This window comes from Pistacia vera, unplaced genomic scaffold (genome assembly GCF_008641045.1).
Source record: "Pistacia vera cultivar Batoury unplaced genomic scaffold, PisVer_v2 Contig577, whole genome shotgun sequence".
Lineage (NCBI taxonomy): Eukaryota > Viridiplantae > Streptophyta > Magnoliopsida > Sapindales > Anacardiaceae > Pistacia > Pistacia vera.
This window is the reverse complement of record NW_022196420.1, coordinates 57887-84454: the sequence shown is the minus strand read 5'-3', so window position 1 is coordinate 84454 and position 26568 is coordinate 57887. Positions and strand designations below refer to the sequence as shown.

Genomic DNA, 26568 nt, shown 5'->3' with positions numbered 1-26568 from the left:
CAAATTATCAAAAACCCTCTTATAGCAGGTATTTTATATTTTCCAAACGAAATGGACGAGTTTTACACTAAGTTATTTTGTTACAAATATAGTATAAAATTATATTTTAACTTCTAAAGGACCGACTGCCGTCTTAGCTCAGCGGTAGAGCGCATGGCTTTTAACCATGTGGTCGTGGGTTCGATCCCCACAGACGGCGCTGTATTTTTTCTGGACACATCCTTGGCCCGTCTCAGAGCTGCTTGGTTTTTCATTTTGTCAAGCGCCCCTCTTTGTTTGGGCTAGTCGATTTATGGTAAACTCGTCCCACCTCTTTGCTTTGGGCTACCCGATTATCGGGCTTACAGCAACATTCTAAGCCTCAAATACTCCAATGATCATCAAAACAATAGTTGGAAACACAGAGGCATTAATTTGAAGAATATATCCAATATTTCAAGTTCCATTCTGAACTAACACGTTGCGTTTGTAAAAGAAAGATTTGTCGGTATAATATTACCATTCTGTTTTTTATATGCAACATGAATAACAATTTCATTTACTACAATCAAAGAAAGAGAGAAAATTTAGTTGCAATTGCTTAAGCAAAGTGGGGGCCTTATTATTGGCTATTGTTTTCATACCGTAACCGAAAGTAGTTTTTTAGATGATAAAAATCTGATAAGGTATAAATGCTAATATACTATTCTTTCTTTCCAAGCTGCAGACAAGTTTTCCCTCTTTTTGGGGCACCACTTATCTTAATAGAACCTACTACCACCGCCCCTATTATTCATCTCACTGTAAACCTTTTTTTTTCCCCTAGCGAAACCAATAGTTAAATAAGAATCTCTTTTACTTGGAATCAAATGCTTCATCTTAATCTACCTTTGGGTAAATTTTATTTATCTAGTTTGGTCTAAGATATTATAAAAAGTGAAAGATAAAGGGGCTTCTCTCTGGGAAATTGAAGCTATACAGATAAAGGAGGAATCAAAAGAAAGCGAGTAAGTGATAGGCCACAAGGCAAGAATCTTTGGAGATGGGAATGGATGGTTTCATTAGTGCTTGACTTGTAGCTTGGCAGGAAATCATGAGTCAAATATATTAACCCTTCGCCACACAACCTAGGTTTGATTATGAGAGGAACACTTTATTCACCGTAACACAATCTCACAATCTTTCAGAGCCTATCCATCCCCTTTCTTATCGAAATTTGCAAGAAAATGCCCCTTTCAAGGGGGTTGGATGCTTAATCGTGAAATGGGTTCCACCTTCGAAAGTAAGGAAGCAAACGCTCACTCACTAGAAACCAATTGCGAGCTGTCACGTCAAAGTTGTGAAAGAAAGTTTGTAAGATTGGGTTGTAAGTATTGTATTGCCACTTTAAATTTATGAGTAATTCTAGGTCCACAACCCAATCTCATAACCCCTAACGTGGTAGCTCGTCTTTAGTCGGCTCACAAAATGGGTCCTACTTACTTGTGGATCTCGATTGCCTATTTACAAGCTAACCAATAACGAGTTATCACGTTAAAAGTTGTAAAAGAAGGTTATAAACCCAGTATTATTATAAATTTATCAAACGGTTTACATAATCGGTTAATTAAAGGGATTTTTCTGTTTAAAAAAAAAAATATATATATATATATATATCCCTCATTTTTCATGTCCAGTTTTAAAAACCCAAAAACTGTTTATTTTTCCTTGCCCTCGTTATTCATATTATTTAATTTTATGTTACTTAGAGAGTGTCAGAGTGGGAATTTAGGATATACATTTGCTATTTCGCTAATCTTTTGTCGTTTGCTGTACTTCAAATTGTGAGACTTGGTGGACCTAAACCGTATGGGTAAATGTAGTTAACACCGTTGATTTGGGTCCTTGCTATGGTGTCACAGTATTCATTTACAACCTTAAGCTTCAAGTATGTCCGATAAAATTTTGATTGGGGGTCTAGCAGTAAAAAGCTGTTTGGTTGGTTCCAAACTAAATGCAAGCTGGCAACCAGTTCAGAAAAGAGGAAACAGCCAATAACTGGGACTTTTATTGATCTGGGTTCCCCACAAATACCTTCATCTGAAATGAGAAGGCCCACAAATTGATTTCCAACTCAACAGCAAACATTAATTCATGCATGCAATTAGATATGATAACAAATATTCTGGCAAATGGGATTTGCCCAACTGAACCTCAAGATAATTTAAACATTAATAACATTGTAAATGATAGGCACATTTCACGAGAATTCAAGTTATCTTCAGGACTAATATTTCTTCTTTAAATATATATATTGTCAGGATTTCCTTCTTCCATCAGCTAAAAGATAAAGCAATGGAGTGGAGCCATCCACACATGCTCCCCAGAACAACCACCGACAACTGGAGATACCGTGAAGTCATGAAAATAGAAATAAACATTCATTCATACACAAACATAAGGGAATTAATACCATATTATATTTATACGAGTAAAATAAATATATATATTACCAGAGCTGCGGGCTACATGGATTGGTTTCTTCCTGCAGCCACCTTCAGCCTCTTACACTTAAACCGATGGCTGGTTTTTAACTATTATCACCAACCCGAAACGACAAAAGTCAAAACAAAATAATAAAAAACAAAAGAAACCACGCCTTACTTTTCTCACTTTTTCTACCTTACCTATCACAATCACTCTCACTTTTACTTAAATCCTAACATCAAATCCCATTTCACCCATCACTTCAAATTTTTCCCGGGAAAATAAAGGAAAAACAAATGTGAAGGCGGGAAATGAAAATGCTTTTACTTTTTTTTTAACAAGTCATTAATAAAAATCCCTAGACACGGAAATTCTTCCCCGTGAAGGTTTGACCGAACTGCCAATTATGTGGTGCCACGTTCCATGAAGTTGATGTGCGGCGATCACTGCCCCTGACCCTAAAAGAAAGAGCCTGACCCACAAGTACAGCATTAGATTGCCAATTTTGCCCCCAGTTACGGCTCATGCTCAACCAGCCAGTGTTGGTTCCCTTCACGCTCACGTGCACGATATCTCCTGCACCCGCCACGTTGGTCACCAGAACCAAGTTAAAGTAACGGAAACCGTTAACGGTGAATCTGATTCCACCTAGCTTTCTGCATGGCACCCTGTATATAAAAAATTAACAAAATCGTCACCGTGACAGTTAGTGCCTACCCTACAATTAAAGGCACTTTTTAAAGACCCAACGCTAGACCGGTAAAAAAACAAAAAAAAACTCATTATTTAAATGTAAATTAAGGTGGGAACTGTAGGGTACAGAGTCACAAGAAACTGTGACCCAACACACGCGTGGGAAAACGTGAAGTGTGTGTCCCAGATTTTCTGACTTTAAGACACTGACAATTGAAAATAACAGAAATACCCTTTGGTTTTTTTTTACAATAATGTCCTCGTAAAAGTGAAAATTAGTGTTAAGATTTAATGCAAACTAGGGCAAGCCACCGCACCGAAAGCGAATGGGCACTTAGGTAAAGAAGGGTTTGCCGTTGGCTATTTTTGGGTAAACGACATAAAGCTCAAAATAATAAAGGCAACTCTTTTCAGTTTCTAAGATTTATTTAAAGTTAAATAAAAAGTATGACACAACATTTCCCATTGTCTACACTAAACAATGAAGAAAATATTTAAGTAAAATAATGGGCATTTCAGTAAACTCACCTGCGGTAAGCAACGGGAACAATACCAGCGCGGTACTCAGCGATCTTGAGGAACATGGGCATGGCGAGGTCGAAGTGAGGGCGGGGAGGGTTGCACCAGCCGCCATTGTCAGACGGCTGAGCGAAGTTCGGCGGGCAGAAGTTGGTTGCAGTAACGAAGATGGAAGAACCACCAGAGTGGCACCATCTGGGGTCGTCCGCGCACTTTATCTCAAAGCACGCGCCGCAGCTCAGACCGTTGTTGAACAGAGCCGTACTTAATGCGGCCGTGTTGACGCCGTAGCCTTGGCTGTAAAGATTCCCATACCCACAAGCACCACCTAAAAATAGGAAAAAAAAAAAACCACATTTAGTTACGTACGAGTAGTAAAATACGGAGAAATGCAAGGTCAAAAAAGCCTATACCCATAGTTCCGGAGGCGTCACTGCCACCGTAGAAAGTAGCATGGGCACTCTGCCATGGCCCACCGGTGAAAACACCAGGAATTTTAGCATTCACCGCCGCGAAAGAGGAAAGTGTGAGTAAAACAAAACAGAGCACATTTGCAATAGCCATTGTTAGTGAGGTTCTGGGAGAAAGAGAGAGAGAGTGAGTGGAGTGAATGGGCTAGGGGGCGAATGAGAAAGCGGGAAGAAGGTGATGGGTGTACTTAAAGAGGAGATAGCGGTTAGGGTTAAAGAGAATAAAGAGTGAAATGTAATTAATGGTGTTTGTTACTGCGAGTGGTTTTTCTCTCAGATCTCATTAAAGATTTTTTATTTAATTATTAATTTTATTGTGGGCAGTGGGTTAGGGTTGGGTGAGGGAATACACGTGAGCAGCACATGGGTGATTCATATTATGATATTAAATTTGCTTTGTCAGATTAAGGCAAGTTGGGATTTGGATGACAATTGCCACGAGCTACTTGATTGAATTACGGGACGGGGACGGTCACATTAAATCTTCGTCCATTCATAATCAAACACGTCATACCTCCGTTACTCTTATTAGGAATATATTCCATGATTTTAGTTGAGTGAATAACTGAATATGTTCTTGTCATTTTGAGATAATAGCAAATATTTTGATTAATATTTATACAACCCAGCTTCATCTCACTTTGCTTCATTTGCAAGCGGTGGCATTAACCATGCCTGTTTATCTCTTCACATTTTCGATACCCATCATTAATTTTCCTTAAATAAAACTTATCGAATATAGTATTTAATGCTGTAAAAATATTTGACCTTAATGTCACATATATGTCAACCGTCAAATTCCACTCATATACTAGGGAGTTGATCCAATAGTTTAAATTTATACATAATAAAATGGTAAAATAAGACTTTCAATGGACTCTAAAAATTAGATAAGGTGTACGTAAATTGTCTTTAACACTTCGGTTATAAAAAAAAAAAAAAAGGTAAAATAGCATATATGATAATAACAATTGGGTGACCTGATGGTAAAAGAGGAAAAAAAAAGTTTCAAGAATTCCTTAGTAATCTCTCTAAGTACTAATAAAGGTGGTCATTAAAACTATTTTTCAACCGAAGGTTTCAATATCTCGGTAGATTAGTTGAAGTGTGTGCAAGATGACCTGAACTCTTCTGATGACCCCAAAAAAAAAAATTAGTATATACAATTAATGGTAAATTAATAGATTAAAAGATATGATAAGGATATCGTAAATTAACTTTTTGATTTAAATACTTAATACCGTTAAATAAACGTTTCAATCATTAGATTATTGACAAAGCATTGGACTATATTAAATATGAAATGTTAACATAATTTATCTCTTAAAATTTTACAATGCAACCCATAATATATATTTAAAAAATGTGGGGTTAATAAAGTTAAAAAAATACAACTTTGGAATAGCCCAAAGTGACAAGACAATGCCAAATGAAGTGGCTGCAATTAGAAAGTTTGTAGTGCGCTGCAATTAAAAAATCACTTGTAATGCATTCAAATTAAAGAAAAATAAAACCCGAAACCTTCAAAACCGCGTGAAATTGAGGGGACCACCACCAGGCACAAGCAGTATCATCGCGTATACTGTACGTATTTGCCTATGCCCTACACTCTTTTAAGTGGACCCCTCTCCCTCTGTTTCTGATCCCACGAATCAACGGCTCAGGATTTTCTTTTCATGAATTTGTACGTCACAAATAATTGCTGTTTTTACGTTTTACCAACTGAGTTAAAGGAGCAGGAGCAGCCACGTGGACGTATTGGCGGAATTTGTGGGTAAATAATTTGATAAATTGATGGCGTTAAAGATGAATAAATTGATGCCTATTTAGGAGTGTTCAAAACCAGTTAATCGGTTTTATTAACCGAAACGATTTTTCAGTTCAGGAATTTTCATAAACTGAAACTGAATCGATTAACCGGTTTAAAACAAATTTTAATTTCATATATTTTATAATAAACCTTATATTTTTTTTAATATTTTTATAATAAACTAGTTAATAAAACCGATTTTGGTTAACCGGTTTTTATATTCTCCAAAACTAGTAATCAAACCAAAAATTCAGTTTTTTATTTTCTTTGAACCAAAAAAAAAAATTGATTTTTCGGATAACCAAAAATTTAGTTTGGTTTTTCCATTTTTTTTAACACCCCCATCCCTATTATGGCATGAAAAGGCACGAACTCAAGAGTTTGGAGAACCTCATTTCATTCTTTGACTATTAGGCCACCCAATAATAATTCATTCAAATATTTATTGTTTATTTAATCTTAAGATGTAAAAGAATTGCTAAATCCGTTTTCAATCACTTTTCAATATTAAAAAAATAAAAATTACAAAATTGGTAAAGCATTTACAAGTGATGTGAGTGAGAAGCCTCCAAGGCCGAAATCTCACTTCCCATGTGACTCGAATTATTGTTTGCTTCCTCCGCCAGTCTAATCTATAACCCATAACGCCATAACCCACCCACCACGTGCCTTCACTAATACCCTTTTTTTTTATTTTATATAATAATATTTTAAAATACCATCCTTTAAATAACATATCTTGGAGTTGTCTTATGCTTCATGTATACATAAGGTATTATTTTTTCTCTTCTAAAAAATCCCACTAAAATCATTTTCGTAGGAATATATTTTTTTTGTCACCAAGGATGTTTAGACTAGTTTCGCTCTTCTTAACTAATCTTTAAGGAGTATCGATGATCACTTCTATTAGTGTTTGAAAAAACTCGAATTCGTTATAAATTAATTAATTGATTATAGTGAAGGAAGGAGATAAGAGTGGTTAAAGTGAAAGGTGGAAAGTCGTAGAAACATAAAAGGTGACGGACCAACCAGATCAGACAAATCTGCCACGTCAAAAAATGAATTGAAGTTATCTTCTTGACTAAACATGACCATGCAAAGCACGAACCCAGCACATGCATCGTCAGACATGTGAACGTGCCTTTCTACATATTTTCCATTGAAGGTCATCTTCAAGCTTATCTACATGAACAGGGACACAGGGTTGTTTCTGCTTACTGGTTTTGATTATAATTATCATATGGAATAAGCATAATTAATTAAGAACAATGACATTTTAACTGAAAGAGAAATAGGCCACATGGATGCCACTATCAATTGCTATTCTTAAGAGAGGTTATCACCTATCATATAAATGTGTAGCTTTCGGAAATCGCAACCTTTCCTCAAATATAACTTATCAACATCATTTGTTAAATCATTTTTTTTTTTATGATCGAGATGTCTGAATCAATTTACATGTACCTCAACTCAAGCACGAAACCACATAGAGAGTTGTGGGTTCAATTGAACCCACTCAACTTTTTAAAAATTAAAAAAAAAAAAGTATTAATATTTGATGAATTTTATAATTTTAACCCAATTTAATTTCATATTGACCTCATGAATTATTAATTAACTATTTTTTAACTTTTCTCTTTTCTTTATTTCCTCTCATATTATACTTTTTCTTTGGTTAAATACTCAAGAAATGTCACTCCTTTGTATTACGAAAAAAGATGATGCTCATTTTTTTTTTTTTTTTTTACTTAAACTTCTTTTCTTTTGCCTTTTTTAATTAATGAAAGATCATGAGCTATGAGTTTTTATTAAGTTTAATAAATGAGTTTGAAATCGGAAGATTAAATAACTTGATTTTAATGTGGGTTTTGATTTAATCTTATTTATGTTGAGATATGAGTTAATTAGTTGTTATTTTAAGTTGAGTTTGATAAATTTTGGTTAGTTATTGAGTTAATTTTGAATGGTTTAAAGAATTAATAAAACCCTGAGTTGTTGAGATTTGAGGATTATGCAACGCTTTCAGAATAAGAAAAAACGTCGAGGACAATTGTAAAATTGATAATTTGATATATATAACTTTTAAAAGTACATTTTTTATGTTATTACTTCAATATATATTTTATTGTAAATTTATAAATTTTAATGTTTTGAACCCACTTACTTAGAATTCTGGCTACGTTCATGCCTCAACTAATCCCTCAGAACCTTGAAACTACCAGTCAGGTAAGAGTTTCATTGAAATCTTTTATACCGTTAATCCAAAATCACATGGAATTATTCCTAGATTAATTTTCTAATTTTGATGTAATAAGATAATGCATTATGCATCCCACTAATTAAAAATACTCCATTTATTATCATCAACTCTTGCCTTGTGTCAGTGAATAATCTTCCTAATTATATACTTAAATTTCCAATCATGGGTTATATTTAATTAATATTGGACATGCATATGCTTAAGATATTATTTAATTAGTTATCATCAAACGTAATAGTTTGTCGGATGCGCCTGCATGCATATACGTTACGATTAATCACATAATTACATTAATTTAATTAATCAATGGAATAGAGTGACGTGGGTTTGACTTTTGATTTTCTATAATTTTATTAAATAAATCCAATTTGACTTTATGATCTCTATTATTATTATTTTATAATTAAAAGAATTTCTTTAATGGAAGCCAAGTAGATATTGCTTTTGTTGTTAATTGGAGTATATAATTAGGAAAGTTAATTAATATATCTTATGAATCACTCATCTTTGCACTTTTAAATAGAGTTAAAGACTTTTTCCCATTCAAATAATAGCATAATGACACTTTCTCACTCATAGATTTTTAAAATATCATTATATTATATAAATTTATATTTTATTTCCGATTCCAGCATCGTTGCGACCTCAAACCATCACCATTTTTTTTTTAGATCATCACTCATCAAAATCCCATATAGTTTTTGCCGCCGAAATATAAATTTGGATAATAAAGTCACATTTTAAAATTTGAGAAAAAGTGACATAAAGCCATTATTTGAGTGAGAAAAAGTTGTTAACTCCTTTTAAACACAATCAACTATATGTATAAATTAAAAGGTTGATAAAAATAGTTGATGTATCGACTTAAAATTAAAATATTATGAGAAATACATGGCAAATAATTCAAGATTTACAAAATATGTATATGTTTACGGTATAAATTCATCTATTCAATACTCTAATAATACCCAAATATACGTAGTATAATTTATTTCTGAAGTATTTTGTTTATTTTCTAATAGGAGATCAAAACATAAAACACATGGGCACATGAGAATTTTAGACTTTGAGAGATAGAGTTTTAATTAAAACTAATTAATTGTAATACTTAGAAGAGACTATACTAGTTTAGGTTACCCATAGGGATGAGCATGGTTGCATGGGATAAAGGGTAGAATTGGAACAGACCCAATTAGGATCTAATTCCAGTTCTAGAAAATTGGAACCGGGAACCAGAACTAGAACCGAGGTTCGAGTATCCAGGTAGGAACTGGGACTAAATTATAATTATTGTAAACTATTGGGGTGTATTGATATTTTAGGGTGTATTTGTCCTTTTTAAAAAAATAGGGGGTAATAAAATTTGCCAGGGTACCCAGAACCAGAACCTACATTCTAGGTTCCAGTTCCAATTAGATTTCTAGAAATTGGTGCTGACCGATTATTGTTCTGGTTCCAAATCTTAGGAACCTGTCGATTTTGGTTTTGGTTCCGGTCCAGATTCTGGTTCCCTAAAAAAATACAGGGTATCTGGAACCGATCACCCCTGGCTAATTAATTGAAATCATAGACTAAATTAAACTTAATTATAATAATTAAACAGATAAGAATTGAGACGAGATGAGAGAGACCAAAGTAGGAATGTGAAGAGAAAAGGAAGCAACAAAGGATGCGTATGGAAGTGAAAGCATGTGGATGAATCCTTTTCGAAGGAGACAACAGAGAGACATCAAATCAGACTATTTCTCATCCATTTGCACACTTCCATTTCTTATTTCCTTTTTATTGATCCATTTTTATTAATTTCAACTGAATTTATTGTATTCAACATTGTCTATTTAGTTAGGACAATGGCCACACTACTGGATCTCGAACCAGTTGAAATTTTTAACATATTGAATGAAACTGGTCCAAACTTGAAATGGGGTGACCTAAAAGGATTACATGGGTACCACAGATACAATACAAAATTTTGTTAGCTTCTCATATTTTTTCTTTTTTATGATCGGGGTGGTCTGGACTAGCTTACGCGCACCTCAACTAATATCTCAGAATCTTGAAACTACCGACCTAGTAAGAGCTCTAATTATCTCTATTAACAAATGAGGAGAGATTTGAACTCAAGACCTCTTAAGTAATACACCTAAAAATCCCTATCGAACCACTCGACCACTCAGAGATAGTAAAATACAAAATTTTGTTAGCTTCTCATGTTGCTCTCTTGCAAGAATAAATTAATCTTTTCTGAATCTTTCATGTAGATATTGGAATATATTTTCGTTAATTTGTCTTGTCATTTTCCATACTAAATGTTGTAGTTGATATAATATATGTCAATCTCAGGCAATTTATAAATTCTAATTTTGTTTCGTTTTTATGAAAATTCTTGTGGCCTGAGAATCGAGTAAGGCTGTAGAAGAGAGCCACAGTTATCAGAAGTCTTAGAATTTCAATAAGTGATCTGCAGGAATTTTCAATATATGTTAGGCGTTTGGTGTAGACGTTGGAGAAGTTGGATGTGAATTATATTTAAAACAGGAAATCTATGATAAGTCCTCTTTGGATCTCTCCATGGTCCCCATAACTCATTAATAATATCAACTACACTATTTATATATAGGGAGAACGACATACACATGCCCAAGATTTGTCGAAACAACAAGTTGGAACCTAAAAGGTTTTGAAACGACAAATAGGTACCTTCCGTCATGTTCTGTTAGTGATTTTCGTTTGATAATAGTGAAAAGACTGAAATACCCTTGAAAGTTTAATTTTTAGTTTTTTATAAATTTAAAAATTTCTAAAAAACCCCCATAGGTTTGCTAATTTGACTAAATACCCTAATATATAAATTTTTTATAAAATAACAAAAACACCCCCGTCACCCACAATGCCAGATTCCGGGACAGAAAATTGTGTTACGACACAAATCCGTCGGATCTGTGTCGTAACGCGTCTATCTGGCCTTTTTCGGCCAGATCCGCCACGGATCTGGCCGGAAAAGGCTAGATGTTTTCGGCCTAGACGGCCAAATCTAGCCTTTTTTTGGAGGATCTAGCAAGAAAATGCCAGATCGACGTGTTACGACATAGATCCGACAAGTCTGTGTCGTAACACAATTTTCCGGCAAGATTCCGGCCTTGACGGCCAGATCTGGCCGTAGATTTGACCTTTTCTGGCCAGATTAGCCGCGGATCTTTCTGGGAAATGCCAGATCTACGCGTTACGACACAGATCCAATGGGTCTGTGATGTAACGCAATTTTTCGGCCAGATTCCGGCGGTGGTGGCCGGAATCTGGCATTGTGGGTGGCGGGAGTGTTTTTGTTATTTTATAAAAAATTTATATATTGGGGTATTTAGTCAAATTAGCAAACCTATGGGGTTTTTTAGAAATTTTTAAATTTATAAAAAACTAAAATTTTAAACTTTTAAGGGCATTTTAGTCTTTTCACTATTATCAAACGAAAATCACTAACAGAACATGACGGAAGGTACCTATTTGTCGTTTCAACAAATCTTGGGTATGCGTAAGTCGTTCAGCCTTTATATATATATGTGAACATATATTACATCAAGCTGACTGATTAAGGCAAGACCTAGAAGCTCCTCTGAAATGGTTTTTTATTTTTTTATTTCCTTCTCAACAAAATTGGATTTTCGATCCACTGATTCTTTTCAACATATAGATGGGATACATTATGATACATGTAACTATTTATTCAGTACATGAACATATCAATTATTGTCTATTGACGTTCATGGATGCTCCATGTAGTTTTACCTTATTCTATTCAAGTTGTTCTAGTCTAATTGTTTTAACTTGAAGACCCGTCCATCCAAGTCTTCCATTTGGGCTCCATCTTTGTCCTATTTTTTTTATTTTTTTTAATCACTTGAGGTGTCCGGACTAACTTGCATGCACCTCAACTAATCTTTCGAGACTCTAAAACTGCTAACCAAGTAAAGATTCTAGTGGTGACCCTTATTAGTGTCCGAAAGAACACAAACTAAGAAGCTCATAAAACCTCCGTTCTACTTTTTTTTACCATCAGACATCCTAGTGGTGGCTCCATGTACAGCTTTATAATTGTTTCCATTTATAAAACCAACTAATGCATCTACTCATCTATGAATATTTGATCTTTCATCAATTTTTACCATAAATTGATTGATGGTACGGGTTGACATAATACCTTTATAATATCACAAATCACCAATGCCATTTTCCATTTCTTTCTTCCTAGTATTGAAAAGAGTTAAAAAAGAAATATAACATCAAGTTAGGCAGCAAAGAAAAGATAAATATGCTTGTCTCTCCGTAGATAAACAAAATCAGAGATTCTGAGTTTGCGTATCTAAGATATGGTCAGTACCTTTACGTGATGTGTATTAATGCATGTCTCAATATGCTTTTGTCGGCAACTACCATCATCATCATCCTGTAAAATTTATAGACATTGCAAATCGACAATTCAAACTGTCTTTTAGTTTAAAGCCATCAGATTTTACCATGCGAATGATGCTTCCGTCAAACCACAGAATCATCCATCTTCTTTTTCACGAAGAAAAAATTTGCTCCACCAGCCCAATAGCCTTCAAGGCCAAAACCTTTATCTCAGTTTCCAAATCATAGTGTGAAAAATATGAAGATAAGGGTTCATATTCTGCACTTTCAATTCATGAAGTGAAAATTAGAACCTATTACCAAAACAATCTTATAAGAAAAGGTAAAACTGCTGCATTATAATTTTTTTCATAATTTAAAATTACAATTCATTTTGTTACTTCTCTATACCAAAAACAAGACTGCCGATTAATATCTTTCTGTTTCAGATGATGCAGTACCAACCCATATCAACCAAATATTGACATAATCTCCATAACACTTGCAAACAAACGACGCGGCAAGCTTTCCATTGCATGGTTGGACATTGAGCAATCTGAAACAGTGTAAGCTTGAGATAGATACAGCCTGGGAAGTAAGTCTTCTAACGAATAATTGATGCTCATTGATACATCTTCCCACAGATGTCATTTGACTAGTTTCAATGAATGGGACTCCGGAAAACTTCATGGCTCAACAAAATTGTGTTGTCACAAGACAATGAATAAACTGCAAGATAGATAAATTCTAGTTATTCTAACAAAATCAATATTAAGACTAGATTTGTCAAATGAGTGTAGACAAAGGAACACTGCTTACCCATCAAAAGCAGTATTTTCAACCTTCTCCATAACAAACTATTCCACAAGAATCTCTTTCCACTACCTAATAGCCTCCTTCAGATAAACAACATCATCTCGTGGATGGGCTTCTTCCACCTGAACTTCTATCTCATCCCCAATTTGTGTTCCCACAGACACCGATGCAGATGCTTGAAATCCCACCTAAACAGATGTATCAACTTAAAGTTTAACTGGCTAATACATCACAAGGTGTCAAATCAGTAACTTAGTAACCATTAAATGCTTACCTCAACCAATAGTAAGGCTGCAGTCCGATCTTTGATAAATCTAAGGACCAAAGCACTGTACCGTTTATCTTTTGGTTGCCTTCTCAGAAATTCTATTATCCAATACCGAAGACTACTGCTGCTGAGCCTCCTTGCCACTCTAGTATGCATATTCACTATAGATGCCATCCCTTCAAGTTGGCCACAAGAGAGAGGAGGAGATTCGCCTCTAAGAAATGCTTTGACCTACACAAACATAATACACGTCTTAAGTTTCACAGAATGGATCAGGTCCATTTTCTGCTCTCGTCTTAGCTTTATATATTAATTCACCAAACTAGGACACGCTGTTCTCTTCTTTTTTGGTCGTGGGGGTGGGTAAGCATTTGAAAATCAACCATGACGGTCACAATTATTGAAGTACCACTAGTTTTGTCTTCTTTTTTGATAAAAAACACTAATAAACAAGGCAAATGCATAACTAGCCAACATGCATAAACAATGTATGATTTTGGTATGCTTGAAAGAAGAAAGATGCTGTAATGTGAAGTACATTCAGCACTTTGTGTAGGGTCCATAATCCAGGAAACAAGCTAATCAAGTAAACAGGTTGAGTACAACACAGTTGAAGTTCTTGTAGAACAGTCAAGAATCTATAAGGCCTGCAATCCATTATCACCAATGACCGTTCAGAAGATCAGAAGAAACTAACCTGATAATGAGCAAGTAGGTCCAAATACCTACGAATAGGAGATGTGAACTGAACATAACCAGGAAGCCCCAGAACTCCGTGTCGTATTGGTTTCCTGAAATCAATTTCAGCAGCTCGCATTATTTTAACAATGGCAGAGCTCCGGACAGGCCCTTCTGGAAGATGTGCAAATGCCGACACATCGATATTTGATTGAGGCTGTCCTCTGTAGGGTAAAGGAATGTTATTGCATGAACCATAAGTGGCTATAGTTTCCCCACAGAGAATCATCATCTCAGAAACAAGTCGCATTGCAGGATGAGCCTGGTCTTCGACATATAGATTAATTAATGGTTCTGGATCTTCAGGATTGGAAACCTTTATACGAGTTTCTAATGTGACAGTATCAACTGCACCCTGCAAAATCAACAGATAATCAATGCAAGGGAATTTTTTGGGAAAACACAATGCATATATGTTCCTTAAATTATAGAGTATGTAAACTGTGACTAACAGTATGCATGCTTCTCTCTGTTTTCATCATTGTTTTTGAAAAAATGTGTCATCACAAAGTGCCATTCATTCAAAGAGAAATAATCACAGAAAAATAAAACCAAGTTGTTGGAACTCAAAGTAAAATTTGCCTACTTCGGAGTCTACTGTGAAATATAAATCAAGCCCAACCTGTCTGCGACGCCATTGTAACCGGAGAGCTGCTGCCTCTGATAGGAGCCTGAGTTCCCTCTCCTCCTCTAGATTTAGATGGAGCAGTTCAGTTGCACTTTCATAGGTCAGCATGTAGGTTGGTTTAATGATTGAGTTTTCCACGGAGTACTCTGCAATGCTGTGTTACCCATATCGGGTGCAAAATTGTCTTCATTAATACAAATATCATCCTTACAAGACTTGCAGCTATTATATACATGCATAAAATAGTCTATAATCAAAGAGAGTATCCATAATCATAACAGGAATGATCTGCACCGTATCACATCTTAAGGGAATACACTTCACCAAAGTTTGAGATAGCCAAATATTATGAATTATCACACACCATAGTTACCAATCACAATAGCAAATAAATAAAGAACATCTAGAAAGGGTTCATCCAGTATTCTAAACAAAAATTTTTTTTTCAGATGAAAGTAGAATGAGGTCGTACTTTGATTTGACGATCACTCATGCAATAATATAGAACTACCTAAGAAATATCAGAAACATAATCAATCACTTCAAAGCCCATTAATATAGCAAGGGCTTGTAGGTCATAGGACGTCCAAACTTCCCAAAAAAGTCTTCATTTCTTACTAACAATAAATAGTAAAAAAAACTTTCCGGGTGGGAAAAAGTTGCCTTCAGATTGTCACACCCAGTCCATCATATCCATGTTGAATTTACAAACAAACAGAGCAAGTACACAATTAAAAAAAAAAAAAATAGAGATCAATAAAATTTGAAATTTACCCGCCATCAGAATGCAGAACAACAGATACTGTCACAGCATTGCAAACCTCTCCTTGTTTCAAACTCATTCCCTGCATGGCAAGTTTATCTGGAAACATGGGATAAGTGGCAGTGGGCAAGAAAACAGAAGTTCCTCTTCTCATTGCATCCCTACAATCATAAAATGTATAAAATAATTAATATAGCAGAAAAAGTTGTACTAGGATTGCAATATGGAATTTTTATAAGAAAAATGCTCTATAGAATTTCGAAAGATACTTGTCCAACATACTCCCAGGCTGAACATATCTAGTTGGATCAGCAACATGTATATACACTTTAATCCGGCCATCCTGCAACCTTGTTGCACTCAGAGCATCATCGAGCTACATATTTTACACCACAAGCAATTAAAGATTAGAGACTAACAATTTGAAGGAACAAATATTCAAGGTCACCAAGGAACTTTAAGCAGAAAAACTTTGAATAACAAATACCTCATCGGCTTCATCAACATCAATGGCATAAACTTTTAGATGAGTAAGATCTTTCCTATTAAGCTGAACATGAAGAACAACAAAAAAGCATAAGCAACAAGACTTCAGTGGATGTCATAAAAAAAAAAAGCAATAATTTCATATCAAATGTCACTTGCCGCATTGAGGGGTGATTTACTGTCTCAATGGTATCCAACTTATAGGAAACATTTTCAAAAGCCATTTCACATGTCTTCTAACGACCCCACACTCAATTTAACTGCAGGATCTTTCCCGATAAAAAATATTCCGATGTTTTCCTTTTTCTTCTTCTGGCAAGATAATTTTTTTAAATAAGTTATGTTTTTCCTTTCTTGGGGAGTGAAAGGTCAGAATTTGCAGAAAGGACATCACAGCACTCCACGACATCTTAGATGTCTTTCAGTAGATAATTATTCTTAGGATCTAAGAGTATCTAATTGGATAGGTATTTCAAAATCAAGAGCTTTATTGTTTACCTCGTCTTCATCAGGTGAATCTACCAGAACACTTTCAGCAGCTGATATAATCTCTTCAGAATGATCAGTGTGAATGTTGAACTTCAAAACTTCCAGATTGACATGTACAGGAAAATACCCAATATCTATGAGGAGGTTTACTGCTGAGGATGCTGTTTTTGCTAGTCCCATTGCCTTAAGGATCTGACAAGAAAAATATGCTAATTTGAATATAAAGAAATAAAAAATGCTGTTGATATGCACAGATCACATGAACAAATTAAATTTTTTTTTTTTTTTTTTTTTTGTTCTGAAACAGAAACTTTTGAGATTGCATAGAGACAAGTTTATCTTAACATCCAGCAAGCACAATTATTCGCACATCAAACAAAAATACAGTCAAGTTAGACAAGTTACAATCCCGGCAGTTTTCTTTTGATCATCATCTTTGCATGCATCGATAGCATATGCTTCAAGAGACTCAATTTTGTATTGGACTTTCTCTTCAACCTTCCACGAAGATTTGAGAGGTTTAGCATGAGCAGGCATTGCCTTAGCAGACATAAGCTGTTGCACAAACTCCTGAAGTTCTTTCTCTGCAGCCTCCTTTGCAAGCTTCCTACGTAAAAGTTCTTCTACCTAGTTTTTCAAAGGAATGGGATGCAATCATTGAATGGATAGAGGCAATCAGAGCATTAAGATATTAATCACTGCTCAGCCAAGAGGTTGAGCTTCATAAACTTCTGGTATATGCCAGACTATCATCAATAAGTCATAAAACATCATTAACTTGAAGGCAAATCTGGTTTCAACATATTGTATCTAGCAAACAACACAGTAGAGGAGAAAACTATTTCAGTGTGCACAACACATGAGGAACATCTACCATATGAATTGTACCTGTGCAGTAGATCGAGGTGCATAAATTGAGCGAGAACCTTTAGTTGCAAGCACACTGAAATAGATTTCATCTTTTGAAAGCAGAAGATGGGCACAATAGCTTTCAAGAGGCTCCGCACTTCCAAAAGTCATCTGCTGAGTAAGGTATGATCATTAAAGGAGCAAAAAGACAGATTTCTAGCAATAAAAGACAGTACCTCCGCTAGTTCTTCAGCAGTGACTGACTTATTCTTTTCAAGAAGCTCAACCCAAGCAAACTCAAGAAGTGCTGGATCCTGCACCAGAACAACTACAAACTTACCAACCAGATTGGAAAACACACAATAGTTGCCATCTTCAGTATGCAAGAAAAACAAACCAAGTTATCCTGAGCTTTCTGCAGAAATTGTGAAATCTCCGAATGATCAAAGTTTTCAACACCTGGGACGATAAATGTAATTTGTTGTGGTTTAATGGAGCACGAGACACCATTCTGCATAAGAAGGTCAAGAAACAATAACACTCAACTGAAAACTCCACAGCTGTTCATATTAAGGAAATAAACAATAGTTTTCAACACCTAGCAACCTATTGAACATGCCGCATTAGGTGTTTCTACTAGAACCTGATCAGACACCATCCAGTTCTTTTTCCCATCAGGTCTCTGTGCAACTGCCAGCAATATTCGGTCAGAATCTTTCTTGAACTCCAGCAGTAACCCTTTCTGCAGTACCTGGTTTTCAAGCTTCTTTACAAGAAGCTCTCCACCTGACAAACCCACCCTGGAATAACTATCACATTAAATTCGCAATGCAAAACACAATAAATGAATAAATACACACATAAGCACACTTAACTATGAATACCAAGACAGTATGAAGGGAAGCAAAAGTCAGAAGAAGTTTTTTTATATGCTGTTCTGATTCGAGACTAGTGCTTTAGCCCTTAGAAAGATTAGTTTGGTTGAATTACTTTATCTTGACGACTGGCAGGAAAGATATTTCTTTGAGACTAAGAAAAAGAAAATTTGTCTCTCAACTAAATCACTTGTCAAGACAGAAAAGATACAGAATGATCCTGGTAATTATATATGCTTCTATCTAGTTATATATTGTTCCTTTATTAGAAAGAAGAAGCCATGTTAGCAGTGGCAGAGGAAAGCGGAGCCACCATTTTTGGAGAAAAAATAGCTTATGAATTTAATAATTTAATCATTGTCAAATCTCAACCATATCAAAGCCATCCAACATATTGAAAATATTTCCTAGTAAATTTCATTAACTTCAAATCTCATCAGCATTTTCTATTATACTCTCTTAATCATTATTGTTGTGATATTTATAACAACTTTTAAGTAATAGTCATTCACGTTAGTTAATAAAATTTACAAACTAAATCAAACAAAGAAAGATGGTCCTCAATGTACCAAACCATGTTCATACATATTCAATTTATCATTTTCAAACGACTTTTAGTCTTCATTAACAAGAGAAACAATTTAATAATCTTGTTAAAACTCAGCTTTCAACTTTGTCGTGCAAAGCTATTTTTTATATGTATGTTGTATCACCCCCTCTATTTCTACACAGATAAGTTGTAGTCTCTGGATAAGATTTTGGACTTTTTTTTAATTTTTTATTTTATTTAACTACTACTTTAAATTCAGTGCCTTTCAATTTACACATCTTCTGAACTCACATTCTCTCAATTTCTGAATGTTTCTCTCCTTACCCCACTATATATCTCTCTAATCCTTGAATACATTTATTTTTCCGAATAATAATTTTTTTTGCGTTATTGAAAATCATCCACTAACACCTCTGGATGATATCCTTTTCATATAAGCAACGTGGCAAAGAAACTGTCACTTCTGAATTCACTAATTTCATATTTGATTGAAGAATCCATTACTTCCAAGGACTATTTTCTACATTTTGAACTAAAATGGAGCCACAAAAGTTGCTCAATTGAAGTCATATTATCTTATACAATTCTCCCACTAAAGCTACAAGCAATTCACTTCCAAACTCAAATTCCATACCTTGAGAATAATAATACAAAGTAATAGTTCACAATTCAAAAAATTTATATATTTCAACAAAAGATAAAGCTTACTTGGCGGAAACTCTTTTGCGTTTACGCATGGTTTTGAGCTCTTTCATGACACTGTCAACAAGACTATGAACGGAACAGCTGCGAAAACCGGCATGGCTAAGAAACTGTTGCTCGGACGAAAATATCGGGAACCGGAACCCTGATTTGGAGTGACAGCGAAGCTGCAAGGTCCGGAAATGGTAAAATCGGCATTGAAACGCAGCGACAGGAGGAGAAGTAGTGGACCGAACGATGGAACAAGTGTTAACCACTCTAACGGCCATAATCATCCGTTAAATGAAGGAAAAACTGAAATTAGAGTTCATAAAGTAAGGGAAGAGCAAGGATACATAGAGAGGCAAAAAATAAAAACGAAGAGAGTTGAGTGTTTCTGGACAAGAAATGGAAAAATATCCGGTGAGGATTTGGTTTGAGTGCGTGAAGTCGAACCCTGACAACAATCCACGTGGCATTATATGGGCTTGGACCTTCTTCTACTGGGCCTACTGATCGAGATGGGCTCAACTGACTTAACCCAACCCGATTCTTCCTTTTAAAGAATGAAATAGTTTACGAAATTTAGTGATCGGGTGGTCCGAAGCAGTTTGCACCCACCTCGATTAATTCTTAGAGTTTATTGAATATTCTATAAGTTCAATGAATCAGATAAATCATAAATGTAATAGGTGGTCACTTGATGGGACTTGAATACAAGATATTTGGGTAAAATTTGATATTATATTTATCTTTAAGATGGGATGAAATTTCTTAACATTAATTTTTTTAATTTAAATAGTTTTCTTAAATGCTTCACCTAAAATTTCACCCATTTTAGGAACTCTTGGATGACTGAGTAGTTTGATAGGGATTTTTAAGTGTATTACTCAAGAAATCTTAGGTTCAAATCTCTCATTTGATGCTAATAAAAGGAGCCACTAGCGCTTTTATCTGATCGATGGTTATAAGGTCTGAAGGGATTAGTTGAGGTGTGCGTAAGTTGGTCCGAACACTTTCAGTCATCCAAAATAAATAAATAATATAAAAGTCAAAAGCTTACCTTTATTGTTGTTGACAAATTGAAATTTCATTAGTTGAATAAATTAATAAATTAGTTGTGTTTGTTTCCCTATCCTATCTAATATACATATTTGTTTATTTATTCTCAAAATCCAATCATATTTTATTCAACTATTATTAAACCGCTTAGGTTTGTTAATTTAGCTAAACACTCCTTACAATAAAAACATTGAAAATTAACAAAAATATCCCCACCCACCCATTAAATGCCGGTAGCCGGCCACCACTGCCAGGGGGTGGTCAGAAGTCACCATTTTAGGGACTCTTGGATAACTAAGTGGTTTGATAGAAACTTTTAGGTGTATTACTCAAGAGGTTTGTTGTGATGTGACACTTGATATTCACACACGTGGAAGTCAACTTTTACCTTGGGTGGTCAATGTTAATTTCTATTGACTTAAGGGGCATTTCAGTCTTTCTAGTATCTTCAATAAACCTAATCTGATTTAGGTTATGCGCAGCTTATTCTCGATCATTCTCTCTTGGTTAACAGAGAGAGAAAACGGTTGGAATATGCTGTGCTAGAAATCCAAAGAACGTCGATGGAATCAAACGGTGATGGTAGGTCTTAGCTGTCCTATTTGTTTCCCTTTTGTTTGTTGTATAAATGGCCTCTAATTTCTGCCTATTTGATGTATGTATGAGAAGTGAGAGCATCTGGGTGTACGGGTGTAAATCAGAGGGGTTTTTATCGGGTTGTACCTTGTGTAAAGGGGGTGAGCCTAATGTCTGTAAGGTTTCTCATTTTTCTCATAATGGATTCTATTTCTTTTGCCCTGAAGAGTGGATGTAGGTAATCTTTCATATTACTGAACCACTATATATCTGGTGTTCTTTATTTTCTTGTCTTTTTCATTATATCTGATTATTGCTGTAAATTTGCGGCCTTGGCTTGGATTCGAATACTGCATTTTTGTGTTCTGTTTTTGGTTCTCATGTTACAACAAGGTCTTAAGTTCAAATCCATCTTTGGGTACTAATAGGGGTAGCCATTAGAGCTTTTATCCGGCCGGTAGTTGTAGGGTCTCGGGAGATTAGTTGAGGTATGCGTAAGCTGGCCTAGACACCTTTGGTCATCCAAATTAAATAAATAAAATAAAAGTCAAAAGCTTACCTTTATTGTTGTTGACAATTTAAAATTTCATTAGTTGAATAATTTAGTTGCGTTTGTTCCCCTATTCTATTACTATCCTACCCAATATACATATTTGTTTCCTTATTCTCAAAATTCAATCATATTCTATTCAACTATTTTAAACCCCCTAGGTTTGTTAATTTAGCTAAATACCCCTTATAATAAAACATTAAAAATTAACAAAAACACCCCCACTCACGCATTAAATGCCGACAGCCGACCAACACTACCAAAGAGTGGTTGGAAATCGCCGTAACAGCTCACAACTGGCTGGATCTAGCCCATTGTGCACATATCTGGCATTTTTTTGCCAGATCCATAACAAACTTAGGAGGTGTTTTTGTTAATTTTCAAATTCTATCCTCGTAATAATAACCTACTCAAAATAATAAAATAAACACGGCCATAAAACTACTAAAAGGGTTAATGACTTTTCTTTTTGATTTGTGGCTTGAGTTTCACATGTCATATTGATGTGTCAAATAGTTGAAATGCAATGCATTGCAGCTCAAAGCCATTGTGACGATTGTAGGGTGGAGAATAATGAAGCCTCTGTTTGAACACAGTTTGCAGAAGGGGAAAAATATATGCAAGATTCTAAAATCACTTTTACATGTAAAACATCTATTTAGTAAATCAAGCAACCAATCAACTATTGTTAACATTATGAAGGTCAATTTACACAAAATTAAAAGGAGATTTAAACATGTGTAACAAACTACCAAGAGTTTATTTTATACATCTAAGCGGCTAATGCCAATTTCCACCCCTCCTGTATTTAACATAAATCAACTGCAAAGCTCAGTGCATAATCCCTGGATCTCAGTAGTGCTTGGATTTGACAACATGTAAACACCCGATTTTCCATTACTCGAACATGTTACATTTAGCTGGCTCCCCACTTGGCTGGACTGCAATAATCAAATATTTACACCCATCAAACACATCATAAGGTAATTTCAATCAGGAGGCTGAATTTGCCAAATGCACAATGGTATATGAACCATGAAAGAATAGCCTGCTGACTTGAAAAACATTTGAATCATGAAGAATTGCAGAGCTGTAACCAACTGATCATGAAAGTGGATACAATGTAATGCTAATGCATTGACTAAAAGTGGAAGGAGAGCACTCAAGATTCTTTTAGTGAACATTATTTATCAGCTTGTAAACAACAACAAATTAAAAGAGAGTATTAGTATAGTTACCAAGCAGTATGCAGGCTCTGTCTTGCAGCTCCATTTCGATGTAGGGACACAAGACAAGTAATGACACCAGGAACAAGAGTCATTTGCATCAACTCCTCGGAGAAGCATAACCAGGCCAACAGTTAAGCTGCAAAGTCAAAAAAAAAAAAAAAGGTTAGTAATTCAAAACTAAATTCTACAATGCCGAGTATGCTGTTAAAAACAGCCGAATTCCTGTGGTGATTAAATAAAATACTGGGTCCTCAACAACAGTGTTGAAGTTCACATGACAGCCTTGTGTAGAAGATTATATGACTGATCAAGCGGAGAAATTTGCATATAGTATCATGGAAAATCTCAAGGCACAGACAAGGAAAAAAGTTAGCATGAGTGGTAAGTTGACAGTTCCTTAACTTAAATCTCAAGGTTATAAGAACAGGGATGGTCAAATCAGCCAAACAAGCACATCAATGAAGAAATAAGAGAATGAAGTTGTGCCACCGAGTTTTAATTTTGTTTCTCGATAACTGTAAGACAATATGCTTAGAAATGAAAAAGAGATTTCTAAAGCTTACCCCACAATTACGAGGATTAGAGAAACAATCCAAAGAACGCATTGATACATCTTGAATTTATGGCTAGATGAAGCTGAATATCCAGGAGGAGCGTATCTTTGTGTAACCCATCCGAGCTGCGGGCGGATAAGAAACACAAACCCAAGAAGAAACCCGGTAGCAAATCCTCCAATATGAGCAAAGTTGTCAACATGAGGGAGGATTCCCATGGCTAAATTGACAGCGACGATGACCACAAGAGTCACAAATGCTGCAATCTGAACATACCACAAGAGTTAAAAGGTGATTAAAGAGGCCAACAATGTAACTTACTGTAGGGACATTCATTTTGGAAATCCATAGTTCAATAGAAAGCATTTCAATAAGTACCTTGTTATCATACATTGTCCAATTAGTGATGAGTTCTGAAAGCATGCCTCCAAGTAACCCAAAAAGTGCACCAGATGCACCAACCGAGATATTTGACTGGAGGAAAAGAGCTGATAGTAAGCTCCCACCAAATCCAGAGATGACATATAGCAAACCAATCCGCACTGTATATAAACAAGTAATACTCTCAATCAGCAGCAAGACTGATGGTAAACCAAGACAACTTACAGTGAGTCATATACTCAAAATCACATACAAATGCCTGATCGCAAGACTCATAGCAAGTTTATCAATTATAGCAAGCAAGCTTGTTGCAAGAATGGACAGAAAACTATCAAATAGAAGTCTGCTGACATGTATATAGCGATTCTTCAGAATGTCACTGGAAAATTAAGTCAACATGGTCATGATGCATATTTAACTAGTAAAAGATCCTGATGCCAAAATTTTAAGTTGCATACAGAGCATAACTTTGCAGAAATTAGTTGGTAGTGCCACTTATAGTCTTTATATCTTAAAATTTCAACTACCTCATGATAACCCAGAAGAAATATGCATATTTGTTTGAAATTGAAATACATACCAAACCCAAATTCTTGCTCAAGCCGAATTCCAATAACTAAAAGACTCAACATATTTGCCAGTATATGGAAAACTCCTCCATGTAACCAATTGCAAGTGATGAGGCGCCAACCCTGGTCCTGGTCAATCACTTTCCCAACATCTAAAGCTCCCATCTTCTGCAGCCTAAACACAGCAATAAAACACATCAAACTTTCTTTACCAAAACACCCACAAATTAATCATCAAATGAACGAAAACTAAACTAAAAGAACATACATCTCAGTTTAATTTCTGGTAAATTCATACTCATAAGTACTTACGCGATCGAGGAGGGGCCAAGAAGAGGATTCTCCTTAAAGGGTTGGAACGAGAATCTACCGAGAAATGTAGCAATGCAAGAGACAGAGTTCTTGGGACAGTTGTTGACGTACATAGTGATGACAAACATGATAATATTAGCCAACACAAAACAAGGAATTAACCAAGGAAACCATTTCTTGAAATGCTTGATTTCTTTATAAACAACTGGAGTTGGGGTAGACACTTGAGGCTTCTGTGTCTCTATATCTACTGGGTGTATAACATTGCCGTTGGCCTGCCTGGAATTGGCCCTGATCTGGGCTCCTGATGGAGGATCTTTCTCTTTCGTCGCCATTGAAACTCAACTGGGAAGTGGGAACACAATTTGGCAGATTTTGATCAAAATGACTGCAACATATAGGAAGATGAATTGGTCTCTGAAATCCTAATGTAAAGCCTTGAAGAGGGTCAGAAACAGTGGCGGTAAGTCAGCAGCCTACCAACTTGAATTGAATGTCAGAATAAGGCAACTTACATTAACACGTAAAATATGTCATCAAAAAACCTACTCCAATCTTTAATTCCTAACCCAACAATTTCTCTTTTCTTCTTTTCATGTAATTTGTTTGCTTAGTCATGGAAGTTGCGAATACTTTATTTGTAAATAATCCTTGAATTCATAAAATAAGAAATTTTAAATGCAAAGAAAAGTCATTCAAAATCTCATTAAATCAACACTCATCATCATTGTTATTATCTCCCTATTCTATTTGTTTATTATATGGGTGGGTAGGCTATCTCAATCATGTGTTTCTACAGATCCATCTGTTTAAAGTATCCAGTATAATTTTTATTTAATTAAGCATTTGAATTTAGAAGTCAGGCTAATTATTCAACGGTCAAACTGTTTCCTGCTACATCAAAACAGCAGGCTCCAAATTAGAATGTTCTAAATAGTAGACCGAGTCATCCAGACGACAATTTGTCATAAAAAATAAAAAACAATTGATGCGGTAAATAAGAAGGGGATGAAGCATATGCTCGATCAGAAGCACGTTGCGGCGACCGCTGGCTGCCTGTGCATGTGCATGACAGGAATTTATAGATAAAGTTATCACGACGACAGCGAGAACCACTTCATCTCTTTGCATTACTATTTTATTTAAATTTGATGATGGCCCCCATGATTTTCAATGCCCACTTGACCCATTATATGTTGAAATATAATGTTATAAATTAGTCACTATTTTGACTGTGATTTAATTGGTCTTTCTTCCGACTACATCAAAAATATTTCTTTATGCAAGAAAATACCATTTGGATAAAATTAAGGGTTCACTTTACCCGAGGTTTAATTAAATAATAAAAGCTTCTTTGAGATTTTATAAATAACAAAAATCTTTCTTCTCTTAATAATTATTAGTGTAAAGTTAGAATTTATAATATGATAGGTTTATGAAAATTTATCTAATTGCTCTTTTACCATTTATTTTAACACAAAAAATTAATAATAAAAAGATTTATGTTATTTTTGTAACTACTATATACAGTAGCAGATCCAATAATTTCTTTTAGGGTAGGCCAAAATAAAAATTTATTATACATTACTATTTTTGTCCATTAATATTT

General features: G+C 35.0%; 3 protein-coding genes and 1 non-coding gene across 10 annotated transcripts; 1 reads left to right on the top strand and 3 right to left on the bottom strand.

The window, feature by feature from the left end:
- The first annotated feature begins 127 nt into the window (after positions 1-127).
- On the top strand, positions 128-199 carry TRNAK-UUU. Its single transcript has one exon. It is a non-coding gene; the product is annotated as a tRNA-Lys (tRNA).
- A 2573-nt stretch (positions 200-2772) lies between these two features.
- Positions 2773-4370, bottom strand: LOC116109274 (expansin-A4-like). The gene is made up of 3 exons (XM_031395503.1): positions 4071-4370; positions 3667-3985; positions 2773-3113 (listed from the first exon to the last, which is right to left on the bottom strand). The coding sequence occupies exons 1-3, from the start codon at positions 4219-4221 to the stop codon at positions 2804-2806; spliced, it is 780 nt and encodes a 259-aa protein (XP_031251363.1). The 5' UTR covers positions 4222-4370; the 3' UTR covers positions 2773-2803.
- Positions 4371-12293: 7923 nt separating this feature from the next.
- LOC116109293 (ribonuclease II, chloroplastic/mitochondrial) lies at positions 12294-20075 on the bottom strand. Of its 7 annotated transcripts, XM_031395531.1 has the most exons (18): positions 19754-20075; positions 18264-18420; positions 18018-18131; positions 17857-17934; positions 17660-17791; positions 17177-17398; positions 16781-16963; positions 16284-16346; positions 16066-16172; positions 15808-15957; positions 15028-15187; positions 14365-14760; positions 13674-13898; positions 13403-13587; positions 12995-13312; positions 12709-12863; positions 12573-12638; positions 12295-12439 (listed from the first exon to the last, which is right to left on the bottom strand). In XM_031395531.1, the coding sequence occupies exons 1-14, from the start codon at positions 20020-20022 to the stop codon at positions 13465-13467; spliced, it is 2379 nt and encodes a 792-aa protein (XP_031251391.1). In that variant the 5' UTR covers positions 20023-20075; the 3' UTR covers positions 12295-12439; positions 12573-12638; positions 12709-12863; positions 12995-13312; positions 13403-13464. The 7 variants fall into 7 exon arrangements, with proteins under 7 accessions (XP_031251389.1, XP_031251391.1, XP_031251392.1 ...); XM_031395529.1 differs by having other exon boundaries at positions 12294-12439; positions 12573-12863; XM_031395528.1 differs by lacking the exon at positions 12295-12439 and having other exon boundaries at positions 12455-12638.
- Positions 20076-22557: 2482 nt separating this feature from the next.
- Positions 22558-25597, bottom strand: LOC116109281 (RHOMBOID-like protein 4). Its single transcript, XM_031395511.1, has 6 exons — positions 24960-25597; positions 24659-24822; positions 24076-24239; positions 23707-23963; positions 23153-23279; positions 22558-22855 (listed from the first exon to the last, which is right to left on the bottom strand). Exons 1-6 carry the CDS (start codon positions 25292-25294, stop codon positions 22733-22735), a joined length of 1170 nt encoding a protein of 389 aa, XP_031251371.1. The 5' UTR covers positions 25295-25597; the 3' UTR covers positions 22558-22732.
- Between the last annotated feature and the right edge of the window lie 971 nt (positions 25598-26568).